This window comes from Manacus candei, unplaced genomic scaffold, assembly GCF_025592945.1.
Source record: "Manacus candei isolate 608988 ecotype Guabito, Panama unplaced genomic scaffold, ASM2559294v1 h1tg000022l, whole genome shotgun sequence".
Classification (NCBI taxonomy): Eukaryota; Metazoa; Chordata; class Aves; order Passeriformes; family Pipridae; genus Manacus; species Manacus candei.
Window position 1 is genome coordinate 4,379,459 of NW_026138070.1, and position 24,434 is coordinate 4,403,892.

The 24,434-nt window shown below is 44.0% G+C and overlaps 1 protein-coding gene across 4 annotated transcripts in view; it reads left to right on the forward strand.

Moving 5' to 3' along the window:
• The first annotated feature begins 8,896 nt into the window (after positions 1–8,896).
• The window catches only part of CLSTN1 (calsyntenin 1), a 37,622-nt gene continuing 22,084 nt past the window's right edge, over positions 8,897–24,434 (forward strand). For 2 of the 4 annotated variants that reach the window (XM_051786093.1, XM_051786096.1), the window contains exons 1-3: positions 8,897–9,112; positions 17,995–18,117; positions 24,187–24,216. In XM_051786093.1, coding sequence (XP_051642053.1) covers positions 9,034–9,112; positions 17,995–18,117; positions 24,187–24,216 — 232 coding nt within the window. In that variant the 5' untranslated portion in view covers positions 8,897–9,033. The remainder of the gene's footprint in view (positions 9,113–17,994; positions 18,118–24,186; positions 24,217–24,434) is intronic. The other 2 variants (XM_051786094.1, XM_051786097.1) reach the window with 1 other exon arrangement.

A 24,434-nucleotide genomic window follows, 5' to 3' on the forward strand; every position in this document is an offset into this window, starting at 1 on the left:
ACTACAAAGCACTGCACTTCAGTCATTTAACACAACATGGGGTTTAAAGCCCCCCCCACTTCCTTTTGCAGAAGACAGTGTGTCATCCCACTGATTCAGCTGATCCACTTCTGACAGACACGGAATACTGGATGGAGCAGAAGGAGAAGTCTCCCATCAGAGGCTTTTTGTCCAGACTGAAAACAAGAGGAAACCTGAAATGCTAAAAGGTGCAGGTGGAGTGGAAATTCATGGCTGCTGAGTGTTTGTCTGAGTAGTGGGATGGTCCTTGAGATCCTGTTGGGTCCAGCAGAAGCAGATCCCACAGTCGAAGTGGGCACATAAGCTTTCCAAAAGAACTCAGGAGAAATGTTTTATCTTCCTACACTGAGCAGAGGAAAACATGGAGTTAACAATCTAATGGATACGTTAGAGCAGTGCAGGTTGGGATGGGGTAATTACTCTCAATCACTGGGATCCACTTACATGTATGGGGTGGTTGGAGGGAGGACACATCCTCACCCTGGTGTGAGCACAGCCCGTGCTGAGGTTGGTTCTGCTGGTACCTGAGCCTTAGCTCATTGTTTGTTTCCTGCTTTGTTAAGACAAACCGGCTCTTTGCTGGCTCCCTTTAGGGTTAATGTGCTCAGAACACCTCTGCAAAAGGCACTGAAGAGAATTCTGCTGTTTTCCTGCCGGTAGGAGGTCAGTGGCTGAGTCAGTGAGAGCAACACCCCTCTGTCCATCCCCAGAACGCTATTGCACTACTTCAACACACCCTTCCCACCGCAAGACAGCTCGCTGTCAGCATTTCACCCTCCTCCTATCGCAGAACAGCCAAGGGAAGCAGCATCCAGCTTCCCAAAGGGCAGACGACACGTCCTTGTAAGGGAGACTGTCTGCCTGGGAGCTCCCCACGGGGAGGCAATCGGGCCCTGCCACTGGCAAGGAGCTCCCACTCCCTCGGCACATTAATCAGGGCTGACTGTTCCTCTTAATCCCCTGATCCTTTCCATACGGCCGAGAACACAAGCGGCGCCTTTGCGTGTTGTGCCCTTCTCCCCTGGAAATGGGGCCGGCCCCTGGCGTGCGGCGGCGGCGATTAGATGGGTGGGTGATCAAAACATGATTAGCAAATCTGCAATTAGAGTGGAGGCCAGGAGGGCAGTGGCTTTGCTGCAGGAGGGGTCACAACTGGTATCTGTCAGAACAGAAATAAATATGGGAGATGACAAAGGATTTAGCTGCGCTCCTGTCTGATGAGACTGACTTAAATAGCCGGGGCACTGTGAGGAAGGAGCTGGGAGCACTGGGATCTTAGAAAAAGAAGGGGGGGAATAAAAGGGTGTTTTCTTCCTGACCAGATAATTTCAAAAGGGACTTTTTTGAGGCACCAGAGGTAGTTTATGTAGGTAAAACACAGCCTCGGAAATTGGGATGTCTGCATCAATTCTAAACCGTGTCCCGGACACTTTTTGTGGCTGATCTACAGGACCTTCATCATGATTTCCTTCAGCAGCCAGGTGGTTACAGGTGGTGCAGGTACTGGCCATGCCTGGCTGAGGTTTGGGAAGCTTTGACTATGCCCATGTGTGAAATGCTTTGGGATTATGTGGAGAATGGCTGGGGAAGCTGCAGCCTCGGTGCCGGGCGTGCCTGTGGGGTGGCCTGGAGTGCAGAGGAGCCCGTGTCCCACCCGACACACTGAGGAAGGACAGCAGGTTGTGTGAAGCCATTTTGCAGCACAAACAATGCATGTTTTCAGCTTATTTTTGTGGCCTTTAAAAAAATCCTACGAGATGGGGAAATTATGGCAGCTAGAACTCTGTCTCAGAAGAATCGTTTAATAAAATTGATGCCATTTTTCCCTGTGTAAATAATAGTGTTCACAGCAGGTTCAGAGACAGCAAGGTGGGGCCCATTTACAGAGTATTTACCCCTTCTTTTCCCCCTTTCCCAAATAACCACTTACAGAAGAATCTTTCTTTCCCTAGTGGGGCTTTTTTAGCCATAGTGGTGTATGAGGCCAACGGGAGGTTCCAATGTGCTTCTAGAGAAAACTGTAAATAGAGGAACAATCATTTGTCCTTCAGGTAAAAAACCAAATCTTTGAGGTGTCTGTGCCTACTTATTTTAGTCAAATCTACCCACCTCAGTGTATTACAGTAGCAAGAGTGCTTGTTTTGTTTTATTCCTTAATGTTCCTGTGGAATATCTGCCGAGTGTTGATTTGTGGATGATCTGTGCAGTGATAAACCATCCTGGTTGACCCTTTGGAACTTTTTTTTTTGCTAAATGTCGCTGAGTTTCATGGCTGGCAGTGGGAGAGCAGAGGTGGTGGTGACAGGGAGCCTTTGAACAGCCCTGTGTGGCAGTGCCAGCACAGCCCTTATGGCCCTGCTGCTTCAGCCTCATTGTCCTGCTGGAGACAAAACTGGAGCTTTGTGATTTGGGTTCATTTTGGAAGTCTCTGAGATACATTGCAGCTCAACAGGAGCATCTGCTCTTCTTTTTGCTGAAGAACATTGCTGGATCTTCTCTGTACAAGCCCATTTAAAAGCCCCATTGCTCGATATTATTAATATGTAATGATTTGGCTCCTTTTACCTACAGAAAATTACTTATCAGAGTAAAATGCAAGAATATTGGCTAACGAAAGGGGAAAATAAAGAGCATAATTGTGTTAATTATCAGAATACCAGACATGTAATTAATATGCCACAGGAATAAAGAGCAAATGTACTAATAGCACATAATTGGACTTAAACTACACCCTTGGTAGAAGCCTCTGCAATGGAACTGTTGTGTTTGTGCTCCTTTTCAAATTAGCAATAAGGAATAAATTAACATCCATTTCTTGCCCATACAAAGACAGAATCATATTGTGGGGCCGGGTAATGAATTCAGAGAATGCCTTTACATTCCCATATGGCTCTTGGGGAGGGGAATACTCATGCTCATGGCTCTGCTCTTCTCCCTTGAAGGGAGGGCAGGCAGAGAGGAAAACCTCATTTTATGACCAGATGTTTGCAGAATATCACGAGCCTAAAGAATACAAAACATCTGTAAGCTGAGAAATTTAAACCTTGTTTTATGAGCTGGTTTATCCATCTGTCCTTTTTTCTCCTGGTATGTTACTGGACTGTGTTGTCAGATAAGGAAACAGGATAGAGGCTAGGCACTGTCCCAGAGGGAGATCTGTGAAAAAAACCCATAGTTCTTCTCTCTTTTTTAAAATCTGTATATCTTCCCCCAGCATAAATCACTAGCTCAGTTTTCTGTATAAATCAGGGAGTTAAAGCAGTTGTTGACATAGGCATGGCCCACTGTGCTGCTCTTCAGAACAGGTTAATACAATAATTGATGAAATAATGTATAACCACTGGAATCCTCACTTTTTATGGGCACCTGACTGTAATTCTTATTTTATTGAGCTAGAGGATGATTAGTGAAATAACTTATTCCTGGTGCTGCTTCACTTTCTGCGCTCTCTCTCTTTCTTTAGTGGTGTCTTACTAAGCTTTACAAATAATTTATTTAACATTTTTCAGAGGCCACAGTGGTTTCAGGGACTTAGGAGACCTCGGTACCCCTTCACGTAGCAAAATAATTTTTTAAGAAACAGGTCCAGTTTCATTCAGGCTCCACTTCTATTTATACAACCCAGCTCAAAATAGCCATTGTGGTACTGGATGCAAAGACTTGTGTTAATAAAGCCTAAATGTTACTGAGGCCCTTAATGAGTATTGCTTTTTAAGTAGAGACTTGAAAGCCAGTCTGTTCCAGGTATTTCAAGGTATTACAGCATTTCTTGATTCCAGGTATTTCGAGGCATTGCAGTACTTGTTAATTTTTCCTCCCCTTTTTTTGCCTTGCTTTCCGAAATATGCAAATGGAAAGCCTAGAAATTCTGTCTTATTCAATTGTAATGCACCTGTCACCACAATATCCAGACACCTGCCTTTTACTTTTCACAGAAGTATTGTGAGGGTGCATTAATTAACGCTTGTAAATGCTCGGAGGTCCTGGGATGGAAGGTGCTAATGAGTTGTAAAATATTATAATGATGATGCAGAATATTCAGTCTCTCTTTGTAAGGCAAGACTTGCATCTTACCTTCATTGCTTTCATGTTTCTGGATGCATATTTTGCAATAGAAGGTAAGTCTGAGCAGGAAAAAAGGATTGAACAAGGTGGAAAGATTGTTAATGCTGCTGGTTTTCTTGTGAGGGAGCTGGTTGGTTTTATGTACTTCTTTGCTTATTGAATTTTCTTTTTGTCTCTCTGATGAACCTGTACTTCAATGGCTTGTTGAGAATTCTCTGAACACTCAGAAATGTCAGGGGAGAAGATTTTCTTCCTCAGATTGCCAAGGCCTTCATTTGCATCCCCTAAATCAATTCTCATACATGATCAAAGCACTTCTGGAAATTTTCAAGTGCGGGGAAAACCAGTCCTCTAATTCTTTCTCCTCGAAAATATCCAGTTGGGTTCTGACACATTAAAAAATAATAATAACATCTTCATCTACTGAATCTAAAAACACATGAGTTTTATGCCTTTCCACGTTCAGAGTGTGTATATTAGGGACAGCAAGACTAGAAAAGATCTAACGGGTCATCTGTGTGTGTTTTGTCTTCCAGCTGGCAGGAGAACTGCTCTGGCATTTTGTTGTGGAGTTTTGTTTGGAATGACCCAAAAGATGCCACTTGTGCCTGTTGCCTCACAGGAGTACTCTGGGGTCTCATAGACCTCATTGTGCAGAATTGATTCTTTATATTTACCCTGAATCATCTTTTCCTTAGTCTCATTATTGTTTGTTCTTCCTGCTTGCCTTAGACTGATAAAGCCATGCCAGAACCAAAAAATACTAAAATTCAGATTCCCCAAATATTTTGTGATTCTCCTCTTGCTTTCTCTAGTGGGAATGGGAGCAGCAGGAGTGGAGCTGTGATACAGCTTCTCAGAAGCTGCTCTGTTCTTGCCCTCATCTAATATTGTGCAGGCAGCTCTCTCATGAGCTTAATTACTGCACAGTCTCTATGGCAATTGGTCCCCTCTCAGAAGTGGTTTCAGGGCAGCTGTGATAAACTGGTGGAGGAGATAAAGCTGGGTTCTAACTTCTTGTTAAAAGAGATGCATCTGCAAACAAACTGGTGTGCAGTCATTAAATTGCACTGAGATGGAAACAAGCCCACACCCGGTTCTGGCCTCTTTAGTTAAAGACAACTATTTTCTCAGTGCAGTTCTAGACTGTTTGAAGTTTGGGCCCTTTCCCTATGTGTGCCCTTTTAAACGAGTCCAAGTCTAATATCCAGAAGTAACAGTGCATATTCTGTGTTTATTCAAAGCCCTGTATGATCCTGAGCTCTAAGAGCCAGATCCGGATCTGCTGCTGACTTATCTGAGCACGTCTCTCTGCGCCCTGTATTTGTGCTGTGCACTGCCTGCCTTTCAGTGCCAAGCAAATGCATTCATTTTTACCTCTCACCTTATCTTTTCTGTTCTGGCTGCTCAGCTCCATTCTGACAAGTGCAATGAATGTGTCCTCCTGGGTCCTTGCAAGCCGGGCATTAGTCACACTGTGCATTTCAAGGACATCAGCCCGATAGGTTTTCAGCTGAAACAGAAAACATGTTCTGCCAGGAGCCATTTGTTCCAGTTTTGTTGCTTACCAATAAAATAAAAATCAATGGTTTTTTGTAGCTTGAGAAGCAGGTCAGAGAGTAGGAGGGAGATAAGTGGTAAAAATGAAGGTGCTGAAGTTGGTTCCCTGAGTTCCTCTGAAATAATGGCATGTGGCATTTGGGATAGAGTGAGAATCCCTGTCAGCGTGGGAAAGGCAGTTCCCTCTGGCAGACAGGAACAGGACAGCCAGTGCTGAACAGCACACAGGGCTGGAGCAAAGCAGGTCCCACACTAGGCAACTTAAATCAGATTTAGTTTTGAAACAAGAGGTGTTTGAGGGGATGTTGTATTTGCTGAACCATCACAGGAAGTGCCAGTGGAACATCAGTGGTGACAGGGATGGGGGTTTCATTTGTCTGGCTCCCCCCAGGTGCAGAGCCCATCCTGTCTGAGTGCTCAGCCCCTAAACTGCCCCTGCAAACCACTTAGTCATCCGATGAAACAAAGCCATCTAACTGATCCTAAAATACAGACCAAAGAATTGTTTGCTTTACTGAATCAGTGCCTTAGTCACAACTGACTCGGAGGAGTTTTGCTTAGAGAGTGAAATGCCATCGAGGCCTTCTCCTTCCTTGGAAATTTCCCAGCTTCAGCATGACTGATTCAGCTGATTAATTCATCTGAGCTGGTAGGGTCATTGTGTCATAAATAAGGTTTACCTGAACATAGCATTTCTTCTCTTAAAAATGTCTCTCCTTCCTAATTCTGCAGGATCAGAATAATTTAAACGAGTCCTGATGGTAACACTTGAGTCCCCTTCTCCCTGTGGTCCACGGTGCTGTGCTTTCTCCTGCTATAATGCATGATACAGCCCAAGGGAAATGCAAAGCTCTTTAAAAATGTGTTTTTGCCACACCTAATGATAATTTATTTTGCAAAAATGTTTTATTAGAGTATGTGTATTTGCATGCCAGCTGCCCAGACTTACAAGCCTCTTCAGATACCTCTATATTGACATTAAAGCTCTGTCCACAGTTAGATTCCTAATCAAAATCCAATATTTGGGTGAGTATGGGGTATGTGTTATACCATGTATTGATCAGTGGGTGATCACCTTTTAACTGATGATATCTTGCCTTACAAATCTTTACTAATGGGCTGGTTCTCACTCAGGCATTACCTTAGTAAGCCTCCTCTGAGAGTCACACTGAGCTGGACAGTCCTTCTACTCTCCATACAAAAGGAAAACACATCATGTAGCAAACTGTCAGCTGAAGCTGCGTTGGCAGAATGTAAAGACTCAGCTCTCTGACAACAGATGGGCTCCAGGCTTCTTCTGACATGATCTGCCATCCAGCATATGTTAGCCAGGCTGAGAAATCAAGGGGGTTTAGGCTGAGGCTTTAGCTTTATTTAAAGAAAGAAAGATGTCTTAGCTCTTGATAGAGCAGCTCCCTACAGTCAATGGAATAAATGTGGAGTAACTGGGTTGGTTAAGGGAGAGCCCCAAAGCACAGGATGGTAACTAGGGGGGTGTTCACTGTGTTGGGCCACAGGATATTGCTCTTCAAGTTCCTTCTCTGCTCTGCAGACATTCGAATACAGCAGGTAAAGGTGGTTGTTTTTGAGGATGGAAGAGGCAGAACATCTTGCCTTTGGATATCCAAATGCACTGGCTTGTGCAGACCAGATTCTATCACCTTGTGAGGCCTCAGACTGCTCAAGGGCAGTGAATAAATTAGTTTCTCACCTTTGGTCTCTCAGCCCATCTTGAGTGTGGGGTGAGCAGGGAAGGGAACAGCACTGGGCTTGCCTTGGGAGAGAGGGGGAGGCTTTTCCAGCACAGATCAATCTTGGTATTTAAATCGCACAGTGTTTTAAAATAAGGAAATACCACATCTCTAGGATCCTGAACATTCTGGACTTTATTTTTATTTCACTGTGGGAGTGAAATGGCTAATAGGTACAAAGCATGAGTAGTCAAATCTAATTATAAAACAAGTTGGTTGTCAAAACTCTGATCATGGTAAGGTAGGTTTTTTCCTCTGTTGAAGCATTTTCTAATTGAAATCTTTGATCATAGAGCAAAGAACTTTTCTATCACAGGGCAAGTTTGGAATTTCTCTGAACGGGATTAATAGGCTTTTGCCTTAATAAAAGTCACTAAAGCTACACTGGACAGGTTTCTCCCTGTGCAGAGGGTTTGTCTGAGCTGTGGATGCTGCTGTTCCTCCATCTGGGCAGGTTAATACCATGTCACAGCACAGTCTGACTGCAGCGGGTGCACCTGGGGAGCACCAAGGAGCCCCTTCCGTCCCTGAGCATCAACTCACGAGGCACTAAGGGGCATTTGTGTTCAAAGAGGACACATTTCTGCAGGACTGCGCTCCTAGAGCTAGGAAAGTACGTTGAGAACGGGGTGCTGGGTTAAGGGTTGGACTTGATGATATTATAGGTCTTTTCCAACTAAATGACTCCATGGTTCAGTTTGTTCCTGGTGCTTGTTGGAGGCAGGTGTTGGCAGTTTGCTGACTGAGTTTGTGCCTCCTGCTCCCAGCCCCTCTCTGGGGTGCCTTTGGCACCAGCGTTGGTTAAAAACCAGCTCTTTTGCCTTTTTGCTGAAAAGATCTATGAGCGTTAGGGCAAAAGCACTTAAACAGCTTTATATGGGGTTTAATTGTTTCTTGAAACAGCTTTATACCGGGTCTAACTCAAGTTGAGAGGGGCTTAATCAGCATTTATTAAATCAGCTGTGTGAGGGGTGGCGGGGAGGGTGTGGTGGGGTGGTGGTGGACCAGTCTGTGTGAGGGCACCAGTTTAAGTCAGCTGTGTGAGGTTTGGGAGGGACACACCAGTTTAAATCAGCTGTGTGAGGTTTCAGGTGGCACCGGTTTAACTCAGCTGTGTGAGGTTCCAGGGAGCCCCGGCTCAGCCCCTCTCCCTCCGCCCCGCACCTCGGTTCAGCCCGTTAGAAGACACCAAAAAACCCCCCCGACTGGCCCCCAAGCCCGCGTTCCGCGGTGCGGGAGCGGCGGTGCCGCAGTGCCCTCAGCGCCCTCAGCCGCCCGCGGGGCGGGGCGGGGCGGGGGCGGGGTCGCGCCGCAGCCCGCGGGGGTTCGCAATGGGCTCTCCCGGCCCCCCCCCCGCCGCCCCGCGCCGTTGGTTCGCTCCCTCCCCCGCCTGGTCCCCGGCGCGGGCCCGGCCGCCATTTTAGGCGCCGCCGGCGGGGCGGGCGGGGGAGGGAGGGGAGGGACGGCAGCGGAGCGGGGCCGTGCAGCGCTTCTCCTCCCTCCTCCTCCTCCTCCGCGGGGCCGAGCCGAGCCCTCCGCCCGGCGCACAGCGGAGCCCGGACCAGCGGGGGCGCCAGCCGGGGCTGCGCGCTGCCGTCCCCGCTCCGCGCCGCCCGTGTCGCCGCTCGGCGCTGCCATGCCGGCCCCCGCCGCCTGCCCGCCGCTGCTGCTGCTGCTCGCCGCGCTGCTCTGCGGAGCAGCGGGGGCCGCCCGAGGTAACGCCGCCGCGGGCGGGCGGGCGAGGCAGGTCCGGCTCCCCCCGGGTCTGCGCCGCGGGCGAGGGGATGGACGGTGTCCTTGGCTCCGTGCGCGGGGGAGGGAGCGCAGGGGCGGGAGGGATGGAGGGGGGAGGATGGCGCGGGGGTGACCCCGCCGCGGCCATTGCACCTGCAGAGGGAACGGGGGGGATGGCGGCTCGTCCTCCGCGCTCACCTGCGCCCGGAGCCCCCCGGGCCGGCCCGGCGGGGGCCGCGCTCGGTGCTGTGCCCGCCCGTTACATAACGGGGCCCGCGGCGGGCGGGGGGCGGCACTTGTTGCCGGGAGGGTCCCGCGGGCGGACCCGGCCGGAGCGAGGCCGGGTGAGGCGGATAAAACCCCCTCAGAGAGCCCCCCCGGGCTGCCCGGCCCGCGGCCGAGCCGGAGCCGGTACCTTGGCCAGACCTTGAGGGTTCGGCGGTGCGAACGCGGCCTTGTGGCTATTGATTATCCCGAGGAGCAGCAGCAGCAGCATCATACGCATTGCGGGGCTGCTCCCGAGCACGGCTCAGCGAGAGGCTCGGGGACGCTTCCCCACCTGAAGGTTACCCCTGGCACCGGGGGTGCCGCTCCCGCAGGGCTCGACCGGGCTCCTGCGGTGAGATCGGAGGTCTTGGCGTTGAATCGGAGCGTGGGTTGGAAGCGCGGCCGTAAAACGGCTTGTAAATACATTGAAGGGAAGTTCTTGATCTAAAACGCAGCTCGTTAAAGGCACATCTTGCTGCGGTTTCCCCGTGTGGGATCCAGAAGCTGCTGCCGTAGTAAGTCCTCTGCCAGCTGTTCAGGCAGTGGCCATCATTTACCTGTCTAAGATCTCTTTAAGTACAACCTATTCCCAAACGCTCACAGGACCATTAAATGTCGCGTTTACCACACCAGTACAGAAGCACAGTGTCATTGAATTGCTGGGCTTTTCCATCCTTTGAAATTAGGAATAAAGCTAACACCAACAACCATTTTCAGAGAAAGCTGGTGTGTGCTTGGAAATGGTCAATTTAGGCAGCCTTACCCAGGACAGCTCTGTTAAGGGCTGCTCTTCTGTAGCTTGTTACAGCCTGTACCTGCTTTCAGTCAAATCTACAGAGCTGCTGGACTGCAGGTCCTGATCTGTTAAACTTCAGCACACGTAACTGAGTTACAGAATGAGGTCTGGTTTGGCTTAGAGTGTGCAGTTGCCTCAGTCCCTGTGACGTTTTGGCTGCTGTAGGTAGATCTGTTAATGTTACGTGAAGATGCATTTAGCGACAAGTAAGCTCTGGAGAACACCTGGAAACCTGCTGGGGCAACTCTCTTCCATTTCCCCGTTGGTAGGAGAGGCATTTGTTTGGAAGCTTTTTTTGGTAGGCTTTCCATTTTGTGCTGTGTTGTCAGGTCCATTTTTTTTCAAGTACAGCTTCATCTCTTTCATCTGTGACTTTAAAAGTCCTTGTTACTGAGGTCGCTGAGATCTATTGCAAGTGGTGAAAAGGGAACTGTGCTTGGTTTAGTAATGGGCAGGGAAGGAAACACCGGAGTGGTGGGTTCTGCTCTCCAGTCTTGCCATTCCTGTGGCTGGAACAGGGAGTGAAAAGTGATTTCTTTTTTGATGATGGAAAGAAATGGAAGCAGCGTTTGGGGAATGTGATCTTGCACAAAAGACAGGTGTGAGCTACCTGCCCTCTAGTTAAGGGGTGCAGAGAGTGGTTTCAGGTTCTGAAGAGGCATCTTCTACTCCAGCTGATGCAGGCTCTTAATTCACCTGAATTTATTTTGTAGTTGATCAAGTTGACCCAAATATTTCTAAGCTTGTTGGGCTAAGGTTGCAGTAGGAAAGCAGCAGCTGCAGTGCATTCAGTGTTTGTGAGGGCGAAGGATTTGGATGTTTCTCACCAGAGCTGGATGGGGAGTGGAATGGAGGGAGTTTCCAGAGGAGAAGGCAGTGATGGCTGCTGCTTCCACAGTTCCTGACCAGGTAGCTAGACCTCTGCCTTGGGCCCCTTCCAATTTACTATCATTTAGGAAGGGTATTGATGAAAATCTTGAGGGAGCTTTGCTGATCTGTGATATTTCAGGAAGTTATGTGGTGCTGTGAATGCCTTAAATCCAAACCACAAACCACTTTGTTACTACCACAGTCTTACTGCAGATGTTTCTTTGACACAGGAACAGCCTTTATAATACAGGGCTGGAGATTAGGTTTCTATCTCCTTCCTAGAGGCAAGGAAATGTAACACTGCCCAAAGCATTATGAAGAGACAATTTGGCTATTTATGGGACCTGGTTTTTTTTTTACTCTCCAAGTATTTATGAAAGTAAGAGACCACTGAGAAGAGACAGAATTAACCAGTGCTAGACCTTTCTCTGGTACACAGTGATTGGGAAAACATTATATACAGGCATCTGTTCATGTAATCAGTTTTAATCTCTTCTTCTGTGTATATTATTTAAAATAATACACTGCTGTGGAAACTGAAATGGGGGAGAAATGATGTGGGCAAACATGGTTTGCTTTGTGTGTTTGGAATACTCTTGTGCTAGTTCTCCCATGTTATTGGGCTGCAGGTTGTGCCAAATTAACAGGAAAATTTATCCACGGAAAGTTTTTAGGCCTAAAAATGTATCTTTGGTTTGAGGTGTTAATGTTTCTGCAGACACAAAATCACCAGTTTGAGATTGTTGCAAGCAGTTGTTTTTGAGGAGAAGGACAGAAGCTGAGCTTGTGGACTTCCACTTCTCATGGAAGTCAGGAGGGATGAAGTTAAACCCAGGTCAGGCCACAGCTCAGCATAATGTGAACATCCCGTAACTCAGAACTCTGGTATTCCGGGTAAAGCAGCATTTCCTGCCATGAAAACCCAATATGGGAAACCTTAGTGGCTTGTGGCTCTGCAACAGTTCTGCAGAGGAGAAAAAAACCCTTGTGTAGTCATTAATTTTCTCTGAATAAAAAGCACTTCTACCATTTTTCTGAGCCTTATCTCATTCTCTAAAGTTTTATTTGGAGAAGTCTCTCTGAAATGTGGTTTATGGCATTAAGGGCCATATGTCTTGTAGAATTATCACTATTGGCCAAGACAGAAGTGATACCTCAAAACATGGGAGAGTTTAGTGAGTTGGAAACCTTCATCCTAAATAAATCTTGTTTTGCTCTCTAATTCATTTGATTTGTACTGATTGACTCCTGTTGGCTTCAACAGGGACTAAACCTCCTTAGGAGCCTTTGGGAAGGATTATTGGAAACCTCAGTGCCTTTGAAGAACTGTCTGTCTGTCCTTTGTTTGTAGCATTAGGTCTCATCTCACTTGCTTTGTATCCCATTGAAAACAAGTTGCAGCTCCTGCTCCCAGCGGGTTTCCCTGGTTTTTAAATGGAGTCAACAAGTAGAGCCAGAAGTGCCAGCTACACCGAGATGATGTTGGCTGTGTTTGTAAATCCTCTTTCCTTTCAGGGAGTGAAGTGTATAAATATGACAACAGTTAGAAAGTAAAGGATTTCCACTCTTGTGCTGTAATTAGCAAAATTTAAGATAACATTTATTAATTTAATGTTTATAGTTAGGGGCTTATGTTTTCTATTTGAGTCTTCTGTTTGGTGTAAAACATTTTAAATTTCACTTGAAAAATTAAGGCTTTGTTGTCTTAATCCTATTTAAACTGTTTTGTGGTGGGATCTTTGTTTTCCCTGCCAGGCTTTTATCCAAATTGAAATTTGGTTGGTATATCCTCTGTTTAAGGTCTTTGGCACAACTGAATGTTGTGGATAATAAAAACTGCAAATAGTTCATAATCAGTCCTTTACATGTCCCTTAGTTTCATCGGGCTTATAGCAAAACTTCCATGTGCCTTTGTACAAATAACATCAGATTTAGGCAACTGAGTCAGTGTAGAACAGGAAACTTTCTGTAAGTGGTGATAAACCAGAGATTTTTTTTCCCTGCAAAAAACATAATTTAATAAAACCTGTTGAATTCTTACAGTTTGCATATGGTGTTTGGAGAATTGGTGTTAGTTGTACAAACTGTAGGCATCTGATAATTTATAAACATTACCTTGTGCTCCAGGGTACAGCAGTTGTGCTCCTTAACTGTGGCAGAGTCCAAGATAGGGATCTGAAGTTGTGGGATGAGTTTGAACCACCTGGTTTTCCTTCAGCTGGGAACCACAGAGGTTGATGTTGGTGGATGTCCATGCCCACACCCAACCCCTCTCCTGGGGCATCTCCTGGAGATTCCGGGTGAATCTCCTGCATTCACCCTCCTATATTTTGTTGCTGCTGGAGTTTTCCCACTAATGGAAATGGCAGTTTGTCCTGGAACCCCATGCCATAGATAAGAAAAGCTCTGTGCTATCAAGAAACTCAGCTTTCAAGCAGAACTTGTGTTTGATTTTACCCCGTTGTTGTCCTGGTTGTGGGCGATGACTTCTGATAAAATTCTAGGTATGAGAAGACCCAATTAAATAAACAAATACAATAAATCCTTTCATTGCCACTGATACACATTTCAGGTTGTTTATATCCAGAGTTAATCCTCAGCCTCCTCTTCTGGAGAATGGAGGCAGAGCTGGGAGTGCTGGGCAGGACAGAACACACATTGTAATCAGGCCACGCTACGCCCTCTCTTATTCAACTTTACTTTCAGGGTGGAGAGGGCAGATTTTATTGTGTAGGTCTTTACCACTTGGCTGGGCTGTGTTTTTCTCTGGTTATGTACAACACAAACTTGTTCTTTTAATGATATTGCTTGAAATTTCATCAGAACAGTACGAAATCATGAATATTCAAGGTAAGACATATCTTAAGAGTTCTTACTGTCTCAGTGAAAGGTATCCTTGTGATCTCTGGCATCAAGAGGAAGACGATTAAAGAAAAGATGTACAGTAATCAATTTTTGTCTGACCTTCAGGACAGGAGTAAAGGGCTGTTTACTCAGTTCATGGAGTGCAGTTCATCTGTGTTGACAGAGAATAAAATTCTGTTTTTATGAGTGTTCCTCTGAATTTTTCATGAAGTCTCAAAGGTGGATTTTAAAAACGAGTGGTTTATGTTTACCATCACTAGATTGAGCATCTGCCTTTCGAACTGTAGTACTTACTGAGTTTAACATGTTTTACCCATTAATTCTCAAGAATTTATTTTCTCATGAATCTGATTCTGATGATATGCAACGTGGCTAAAGAGCACTGTATATTAGAAGTAGTTACGTAGAAGAAAAAGTATTTTCAGCTACAGTCCTTTGTGGTTGAGGTGTGTCTAAACCTTCAGTTGTGTAGGTGCCAGATCCAATTTAAGTCAGGTGAACTGCTGACCACTTGTAAGGAGAGAACGGAAGTCCTCAGAAAGGACTTTGATAAGTACATTTAATTTTAATATTTGCTTTCAGATTACAGAACTGAATTAATTCTGATTGTCTTAATAGCTTCTGATTAAAGTTTCCATATTAGCCCTAAGCCCCATTTCCCTGTTACACAGTCATTTGCATTCATTAATTCCTTTAAACAGCAGGAAAAGGTTGCTGCTGGTTATCTGATGGATTGGATTCTGCAGCATCAGCCGTTGCTCTTGGGAAGAATCCTTGCTCTGAGGCACATTCCCTTTGCTGCAGAACAGTCAGGAAAGCTGCTGTGTTCTGTTTTAGGAAAAGCTGAGCCCGTTTTCCTGGAGCAAACGGGGTTTTAAAGCCCTGTGTTGGAGGCACACACCCCGTCAGGCACCAGTGCCCTTCCCCTGGGGCTCAGCAGCAACTGTCTGTGGATAAACCGAGCTGGACAGGAGGCTGGTGCTCACCTTGTGGGTGAGTGTTCCATCAGGATTGGCAGAAGGAAGGCTCTGGCAGGAGTTTAACCATGCAATTTGCCACCTGGAAAAAGCGGAATGCTCAGCTGTCCTTGGAATTTCCTCCTGCCCACTGAAAGCCGAGAAGTCGGCGTTCTGTGCTGTGCCAGTGCAGCTTCCCCCACTTGACTGGATTAACTGCTCGTTGGGATTTACAGCAGATTCCAGTTGAGGCGCTTACAGATAGTGTGAATATTGTATTTCAAGGAAACCAATGTAGTTTATCCCGGTTAAATGGCAAGAGATTAACAGCTCAGGGCACTTTGTTAGTGTCAGGCTTGGAATAGGCCGGCTGGTTTGGTTTGAACTGAACAGTGTGGCTTTGGACGACTTCCTCTGGAGATTGCAGGAGTTTTGTGACAATTAAACTGTCCTTTCCCATTTTTTGGCCTCTTCTCAGTCCAACATTTAATAATATTGAAGCTGTCTGAGATAGAATAGTGCTTGGTTCAGTGTGGCTGAAGGGAAGCAGGGATGTGTGGCTCGTGAGCTGTGCCTCATATTTCAAATGCTGGCTTGAGAATTCCTTCCAGTGTGTGGTTATGCTGGAGTCAGTAGATCACAAATACGGATAACAGACCTTTCCTGGATATTCAGCAGTAAGTTTGGTGTTTTAAAATCCAGTGATGTTTAGCCTTCATGCACACAAAGGGATTTAAGCTTTATGTTTTAAAATCTGGTGATGTTTTAGCCTTCCGAAACACAAAGGGGTTTAAGCTTTATGATTTTATTGTCTGCAGCACAATAAAAGGACATGACTTTGCTTTCAACCGGGCCTGCTGTTTGAAGGTTCACTAGACTCTGCAGATGCTCAGCATGCTCATAATTCTGTTCATATGTGGTTACAGTACTTCAAGGATTTATAGAACTCCCTACCCAGCAGTAGTGGGATTTAGTAGGTTGCTAAATTAGGAGAAGGTTTCTCAGTGCTTTAAGTTTATTTCTTTTTTTATTGTAATGTACATTCAGAAGCGTTAGAATGGAGATGGAGATTTTTTTTTCTTGCAGAAATCTGTTCTAGTATTTTATACCAGATCCTTGCAAGGACTGAGATAAACCCACGAAAGGACTCAGATCTCATCAGTTGGGGGGTAACTGCCCCAGATGAATGGAGAGAAAATTACACAGTTGTGACCTCCTTGTGCTCCTAAAGCCAAAGCTGTGTTGGTGAGACACTTTTCTTGAGACCAGGTTTGAACTGCCAGACAGGTTTCCATGGGAGCCTCAGGCTGTAGCAGTTACTGGCACCTTCCTTCCCTCTGAGGTGCCTTTGAGCACGACCAGGTTTGTTGTGACACACCAGGTTCTGGGAGGGTTCAGCACAGGGAACCTCTCTGGGTAAATACAATAATGTGGTTGGCATTTAACTGGCTCTTTGGTGTGCTGGATATTCAAAGTGTGCCTATGGAAGCAATAAAGGGTGTGTTGCCATATTGAGTAAAACCACGAGGCAGCAATTAAACAGTTTGCTTTAAAATAGTTTGTTGTGAGTCCTCCCTTGGTGCATTGTTCTGGATGAAGATGATATATCCTGTCTGCTGTTGCTGCTAACCAGTAAAAGATTGCACATGAAAGCATATTGGGAGTATTATGGTTTCCTGTATGAGTTCTCTAGGTTTAATTGTTTATTGAAGTGTCCTTTTATCCCTGCTTTTAATTCCCCTGGGTAGCATGTGGCACATGACATGAATCCATTTTAGTTTGTGGGAGAGGCAGGATTCAGAAGTCAGGGTTAGCTTTACATCTCTGCCTCTTGACAGTCTGTTTATATAATTCTTCAGAGGTGAAAGAGGGGGACTCAGCTGTGTGAAAGTGTTCTGGCTGTGGTGTGTATTTTGCTGTGATTGCACAGGCCTTTATTTCATGAGTTGTAAGTTCTTGATCTCATGAAGACCAAAATCTGGGTGATGTTGCCTATTGAATGCTGTCTGGTGTGTTTGTAACCTCCAGCAAAGCATTTCTAATATTTGGTTATACATCTAAACGTGCTCCTCAACAGTATTTACAAATCAAGAGTAGCCCAAGAGGGTTTTTTAAGTAACAAATATACATTGCTTGACACAATTTAAGTGAAATGGATATGTGTTGAACCTCAGCATGAAGAGACTTCCACCAGGAGAAATGGGATGTTCAACTGTCAAGAGAATTAGTTGTTACACCACATATACTGGTTCTGTGGACTGTGAGCTTTATATATCTTTGGGAGCATAACATAAAGCTAAATATTTAATAATCAAAGCACTCTCATGTTGGATTGTCACCTAGTAGATGGTAACCTATTAGATAATGTCTGATTTTGTCTTGCATCTTTGGTGATGTGCCAGAATAAACTCTTTTTGCCAGGTGACAGGGAGAGATGCTGCATTTCTCTGCAGCAGAGAATTCCAGTCATCTGGAAAGAGGCTCAAGTGCTCACTTTGCAGGTTCTGTGCAGAGTTGAAGGATGCTTTCAGGGGCAGTTTTTTAGTGGGGTTTCCCTGTCTCTTAACTATTGCATAACTTATGTTTGATCTCTTTTCCACCTGTGCTCTTCATCAAAAACCCCATACAGGGCAAAATGCTGAAACTAGAACAAACCTTTATGTTCTGCAGAGTGGTCCAGCAGCTGGATCCCAAGTTTTCCAAGTTGGAGGGCAGCAGAGTGTAAACAAACCCTTGTGTTATCTGTTGGCTGGGCTTTTCTCCTCTGGTGCTGACTGCAGGCTTTTCTGGTGTCACACTTGGCACTGGTGGCAGTGGCTCCCCGTCACTGGTAGAAGGTTTTTGAATTGCACTTCAGGGCCATCATAAATCCCAGCATAGTTAGAAACTAATTTAGATTCTCTGAGTTACTTTTGGAAAACCTACAGGGACACTCAGCTCCTCTGAACATACCTAGCCAGGATATTGTCTCAGATATTTTTAATTTAGTAAAATGCTGATTCAGAATTAGAAAAAACAAAAGAGGAAAACACTGAAATCAGTATTGTAAATAATTTTTTTAAAAAGAAATTATCAAACAGCTTGACTTTGTACTTTGTTTTCCTTTCAGTTAACAAGCACAAGCCATGGATTGAAACCACCTATCATGGCATAATTACAGAAAATGACAACACGGTGCTCTTGGACCCCCCTTTAATAGCCCTGGACAAAGATGCCCCTCTGCGGTTTGCAGGTAAAGAATTCAGCTGCATTTCTGCTGGAAGGAGTGCAAATGCTTTCTTGAGGACAAATGCTGTGTGTTAGTGTGTTTTCCCTAACAGGAGTTTTTAGATCCTAGGAAATGTTTGTGCATGGATCAGAGTTTTATTTCAGATTTACAACTGTATCCAGGTGTCCAAAGCAGAGCTCTCTCTATTGCAGGTATTCCATGCTGCTTCACATGTGCAGATGTTAATTCTTCTGGTGTTTTATTTTTTTCCTCAATCCTCTAGATTCCACATTTCACAGCATTCAGTCTGGGACTCCTGAAACAATGATTTTTCTTATCATTCTCAAGCATTTGGTTTTCTTGCTGTTTTTGATTTGTGTCTTAATAGAGTGAAAATACTAATTAATAGAATTAAGATTGCATGTCTGTGATAGGTTTGCTTAACAGTCCAGGGTATTTCAAAAAATGGATGAATGACCTCTTCTGGCTGAAGAAAAGGGTTTTCTGCTCTAGCAAAGACTACAGAGAATGATGCAAAAGATATTTGCAAAATGTGGGTTAATCCTTCACTTTGAACATAGGACTGAAAGGTGACATTTTTCTTACACACTTAGGCAGTAGATTTTTTTTCTGAAAACTGCTGCTTAACAATACTGAGTTCATGATTTGGATGCAGTGTTGTGGAAAGTACTTTTTTTTCTTTTTTTAGTTTGACCAAGTATTAGAAAGATGTGTTTGAAGAATACCACTGGGCATCTGCAGGTGTTTAAATTACTTGTAGCAGATAACACAAGCTTAAATTGGATATTTGCAAGAAGCTTCCTTGGTTAAGTAAAATTTATGAGCTGAGAATCCTAAGTGGAATACCTTAAGGATGTGACATGAGCCATTTTTTGGGAGCATTGCTTCAAGGAGGAAGGGATAGGAAAGGGGAGTAATTAAATTAAATTAACAGCCATTTGAAGTGTTCAGCACTGCATTGTGTGCTGGAGTGTTTCAGCAGTTTGGTCACAATTTTCTTTGAAGTGGTGCTTAAAGTAACAGTTTTGTTGCCTTGTCATAAGGCTGTAATTATCTCCAAGGAAGCTGGAGATAATGGTAAATTCAGAAGTTCAGAGATAAACCTCTGAAATTCAGACTTTTTCTCATGGATACATATGGCTGAGGCTCCTCAGGGATCTAAGCTGGAAATAAAACTGCTGTCTTTGTACAGAAACCTTTTCCTGATGAAGGAGCTCGTGTTGGGATCCATGAAATCTGTTCAGGAGAAAGAGGTTTGGGAAGGCTGACTTGTGTCCTCAGTGCTGAGGAGAACATCAGTCACCTCTCACAGTTTCCTTTAGTGCTTTAAATGTAGGTGCTGGTAGTTTGGCAGCACGGAATGGATTCTGAAAATGGCAATTTTGTACCTCTTAGATAGTAATGTTTTCAGGAAAATCCTGTCAGAGTATTTTCAAATGTGTTGTCAGGTTTGCAGAGGAAAATCCGATGGCAAAGCATCACTCAAATGAGCCTTTTTCCATTGGGTTGGTCTGAATTGGATAAACCTGCTTTCATTTAATGAACCTTTTTACCACCTGGGAGTTGATTTTATTAACTGTTTGTATAAACCATATATTTTGGCTTTCAAAACCTGACAATTCTTAAGCAACAGCAGCAGCCCAACAGATTTAAAGAAATCAAATTTTGACTATAGCACGTTGAGGTTGTGAAGAAATTCTCCTCAGGACGAACCTGTTGGGTTTGAATTGCAGGAATTTTCAATGCCATGGGGATCTGGAAGTGTTTGTTTGCCATTAAATGGAACAGTGCTTGAACCTGTCCTTGAGGAGCCCAGCTGACTCTGCTCCCAGCTCTGGCTGGGGTGCTCTGCTTGTGTCCTGGACAGACAACAGTGGTGCTGATGTCCAGCAGATCTCTGGGGGTGTTCAGGTGGGAGAAGCCCATTAGACCAGGGTTGTGTTTTCACAGCAAAACAAAGCATTTTCAGGATTAAGTGGACCTATTTCAGCCCTTACTGGTCTAGTCCTACTTATAAACCAAATTTATTCATGCTTCAAAAGGCTGGATGTTTTAATTAACTGTGCCCTCTAGCTGAGCTGTGAAACTTCTGAACTGTGTGCAGGTTTAAAAGATTTTAAGTAGAGCTTTTTGCTTTATTTCAATTTTGAGCATGTCAAAACATCCTGAAACTAGTTCATTGAGGTGCTTTGTGGCACATGAACTGTGGGGCAGGGAAAAGCAATATTTTATAGCTTTGCTCACTGTGTGCCGTGGGTAGGATCCTAAAATTCGAGTGTGCAAAGATAAGTAGGGTTATAGAGACCTTTATTTCTGGTGTTATTTGTATGGTTTTAAATCTGAAATGACACACTTTGGAGAACAGAGTTTGATGTTGTGCCAGATTGCTCTGCCAAACTGCCTGACATGTAGGGACCCCATGGAATCAGCCTTTGCCCCATGATTGTTACAGATCTGCTTGAGGAGACAATGAGCATTCTTGTTTCTCAGTGAAACTCCTGTGTTGGAATTTGATCCCAAGTGGTTTTGCTGTAAAAAATAAAATAAAGGATGGCACATTTTCTATTGTACGTTCGAGTAATTTGTGTCTAAAATCAGTTTGATGTCTGAAGCTCTCAGTGGGGATTTCCCCTTTACTGTGCAAAAAGGAGCTGATTTTTTTTATTGCATTTGAAGCAGACAGTGTTATATCTGGATGCCTCCACAGAGCTGAATGTGTTTTGTTATGAGAGTGTAAGACAGGGTCTCGCTGGCCAGATGTTGGAAATGTTTCCCCTGTGGAAGGAAATGTTTCCTTGGCTTTTTGATGTGCCTGTAATAGGGCTTTAATTCCTCTTCCCCCACCCCTAGAGAAAACCACTTCTCAGCCACAATCCTTTATTTTCCCCTTACTGCTCTGGGATGCAAAAAGTATTTTTGTGGGGGTTAGGAATTCTGTGGCTTAAAGCATGAATATGTGTAGAGCTTTGGAAAAGATCTTACAGAATCTCTATTCATACTTTTAAAAAGGCTCCAAAAATCCAGGAGGCCCTCGGGTCCCTGTCCCTGGGGGCAGGTTCCCATGTTGGGCTGGGACAGTGCTGATGCCTCCAGTTTGTTTAGGAATGTCATCCTGTCTGCAGCAGGTCTGTGGGGAGGGCAGTGCCCAGCTGGGAGAGGATTGGAAAGAAATGGGATGGAGAGATGAATGACACTGGAATCAAACAGATTTTGATCTTGTCCCTTCCAGTGAACAATTCAATTGCACAACTGGGTGGCAAAACTTAAGAGGGAATTTTGTTGCAATAGAATTTCAACCGTTTTTGCATCAAATGTAAAGTGTGCATGAAGTGATGTAACAGTTTTGTGCTTAGAAATACTTGTTTAGAAGGTGATCTGTGCATGTTGAAATGGGAGACTTTCCTAGAGGCTTTCCATGATCCTCATGCTGCTTGGTTGGAGCTGGGAGAATATACTTTCTCCTTCTGTGGAATAGAAATGGAGAGAGATTCCCAAGTCTGAAGAGTGTCCAGTCACTGTATGTGTTTACATGTTTAATGTACTTGGTATGTTAAATAAAGTAATTTATTTAATATACTTAGTACATTAAATAAAGTATGTAGTTTAAATATCTTATGAAACTTTTTATTAGCTATATAATTATTTTACATCATTATATCATAACAGTGCAGAAAGATAGAACAGTAAAACTCAACAAAACCTTAAAATTCTACCCAGCTCTCCCTGTCTTTTAACTGTGCTACACCAGAAAGGAGAAATACAGAAGTCCTTTAGGATCCAGGGTTGCTGAATATTTTCTGGGTAACACAAGTTCCTCAGACCTGTGTTATGTGTAAAATGAAATGGTTTTTCACCTGTCAGTAGAACTGGGTGGAACACTGTAAAGTGCTGTCCTGGTTATTTACCTGAACAGTTTCCAACATATTAAATACAAATTAATTTGTGGATTGATCATCGTTCTGGCCCTGGTAGAGGAGAGAATTTTATTTCAGTAACGTATCTCAATTTCAGAATGAAATGAGAATAAACATTAAGCAATTATTCTTCTGAGAAACATGTGGCAGAGCCAGAGTGCCCCTCAGACTGAAGCTTTCCACCTTGAGCAGCACCTGGAGACACACAGATATTTACTGGAGAGCTGATTTCTGTCTTATGCTCAGGAGCCAAAACTGGAATGCCTGAATTTCCTGGCAACCATGTCAGGGTTGGTGCCAGAGCTCCAGGTCACTGGGGATGATAAAGAACTGACCAGTTGTTAAACAGCCTCCCCTTTCCCAAGTAGGTAATTGCCCCATTAATCCACTTCTCCCTCTTCTCTCCATTCCAGGCTTTCTGCTTTAATGTTCCCTTCCAGTTATTTTGTTCCTGTACTTTGTGTTTCACACACAGTGCTTGGCTCTCAGTGTTCCTGGAAGGGAGCAGGGAGGTGGGTGTACAGGAGTGAAGAGATGGAATATGTAAAAGCTTTGCAGTTGGAATGTCACTTCTGGCTGATCAGTGGTGTCAGCCATGAATTTAAACAGTGTAAAATTTTCTTCAATGATCCTGTTGCCAAAACACGTGAAAATCTGGGATTATATTTATATCCTGCATAAGAATAGACTGAAATAAATCATGTGGGTGCCACAAGAGGCAGCGTTCTTGGTGTGTTAAAATAAAGAGCTGATCATAAATCCACGGATTACCTAAAGTGAGTTTCAGGGAGACCCTGTTAAGAGCTATTTCAGAAATTAGCTCCTTTTAAAATGGTCTAGAAATCATGTTAAGGTAATTTTTCTTACTTATATTTCCACTTCAGTATTAAACTGTAAATTTACCTTCAGTAAAATATTTCTCTGTAACTAAAGTGCCTCATTTCTTTCTGAGGCCACTCTGGGATGGAGACTTGAAAGTGTTCCTGCAGGTTGTTGGAAATGTTTGAGAATTAACAGATCTGGTAAAAGTGCTTTTGAGGGTCCAGGTTTGCTTTATTGTACAGGATTTCGGGTTAAAGATGATGGTAATCAGGAAAAAAAATAATGGATCTGCTGGATAATGTGTAAAAGGTGGTAGTTTGGGGGTTTAACAGGTCATGATTTCCAGGGGTTAACTGTCTTTTCATTAAAACTGAACCAGGTGCCTCTCACAGTCATGTCACACCCCTGTAAAACTCTGTTATATCCAAGGGCTCCTCAAAGCCTGGAAGATCCAGGACACTGTGGAGGCTTCTCCTTTCCTGGGGTGGCTGGAGGGGGTGACCAGGCTGCTCTGGGGCATCCTCAGTTCTGACAGAGGGATATTTTTGAGTACCTGCACCTTTTCTGTCCAGCACTGCAGTATTTCAGCAGTAGGATGAGGTGGTTGCTTGTTTAACCTGGAAAAGCAGTGTGCTGCTAGGAAAATACAGAGTTCCCCTACTCCCCATTCTTTTAATTAAGATTTTATGTTCCTCAGGATCACAGTTTAATGTGTGTATTTTTTCATCATGAGTTATGGCAATACTGTCAAGTTAGGTTTGCAATTTTACAAATGCTGGGGGTTCCACAACCTAAAGTGAGAAAAATTTATGTGGAAACACAAAAATCCCATGACTGTCCTAAAAAAAAAAATACCTTTATATCTGGAACTCAAAAAGGGAGTATGAAGTTTTGTAATTGTAGAAACGTGGTGGTTTCAATATAGTAGATAAAACCTGGTTTGAATTATCTGTCTTTTTTAAATAGTATAGTATAAATAAATTCAGATCAGTTCTACTTTATGGATAGTTGTTCATCACCGTGGAATTTTGAAAATATCTCTTGTTTAGCAGGTGGTATTAAAAAAAAAAAGAAAAGAAAAAACGAAAAAACCTTTTGATGAACTTACTAAATACTTCAAAATTCTACAAATGGCAACCTGGAGTTAAAAGATTAAATCATATTTAACATAACTAAAACTCTAAAATTGTAACAGTTGCAGCAAATCACCACTGGAATTTTAAAATACAGTTTTTCCAAAGCTTTTCTGTGTAATGTGTGCATCTTTGCCTTTTCCTTATTTGCTCCCGTTCAACCTTTCCTGTTACTGACTTGGGTTTATCTTTTCTCCCTTTAGAGAGTTTTGAGGTGACAGTCACCAAAGAAGGTGATAAAGGGTTCTTTCTATCCCTTTTATGAATATTAACCTACTAACTTTGGTTATGAAATGGGGAATCAGCACTGAAACAGAAGATCCTGTCATGCACTTTTGTCCCATTTATTCTCCCAGTTTTTTTCTATTTTAAAATATATTGATTAAAAACTGTTATGTAACCAAACCCTTGGTTAGAAATATCTGTAAATCAGACATCCATTTGAACCATT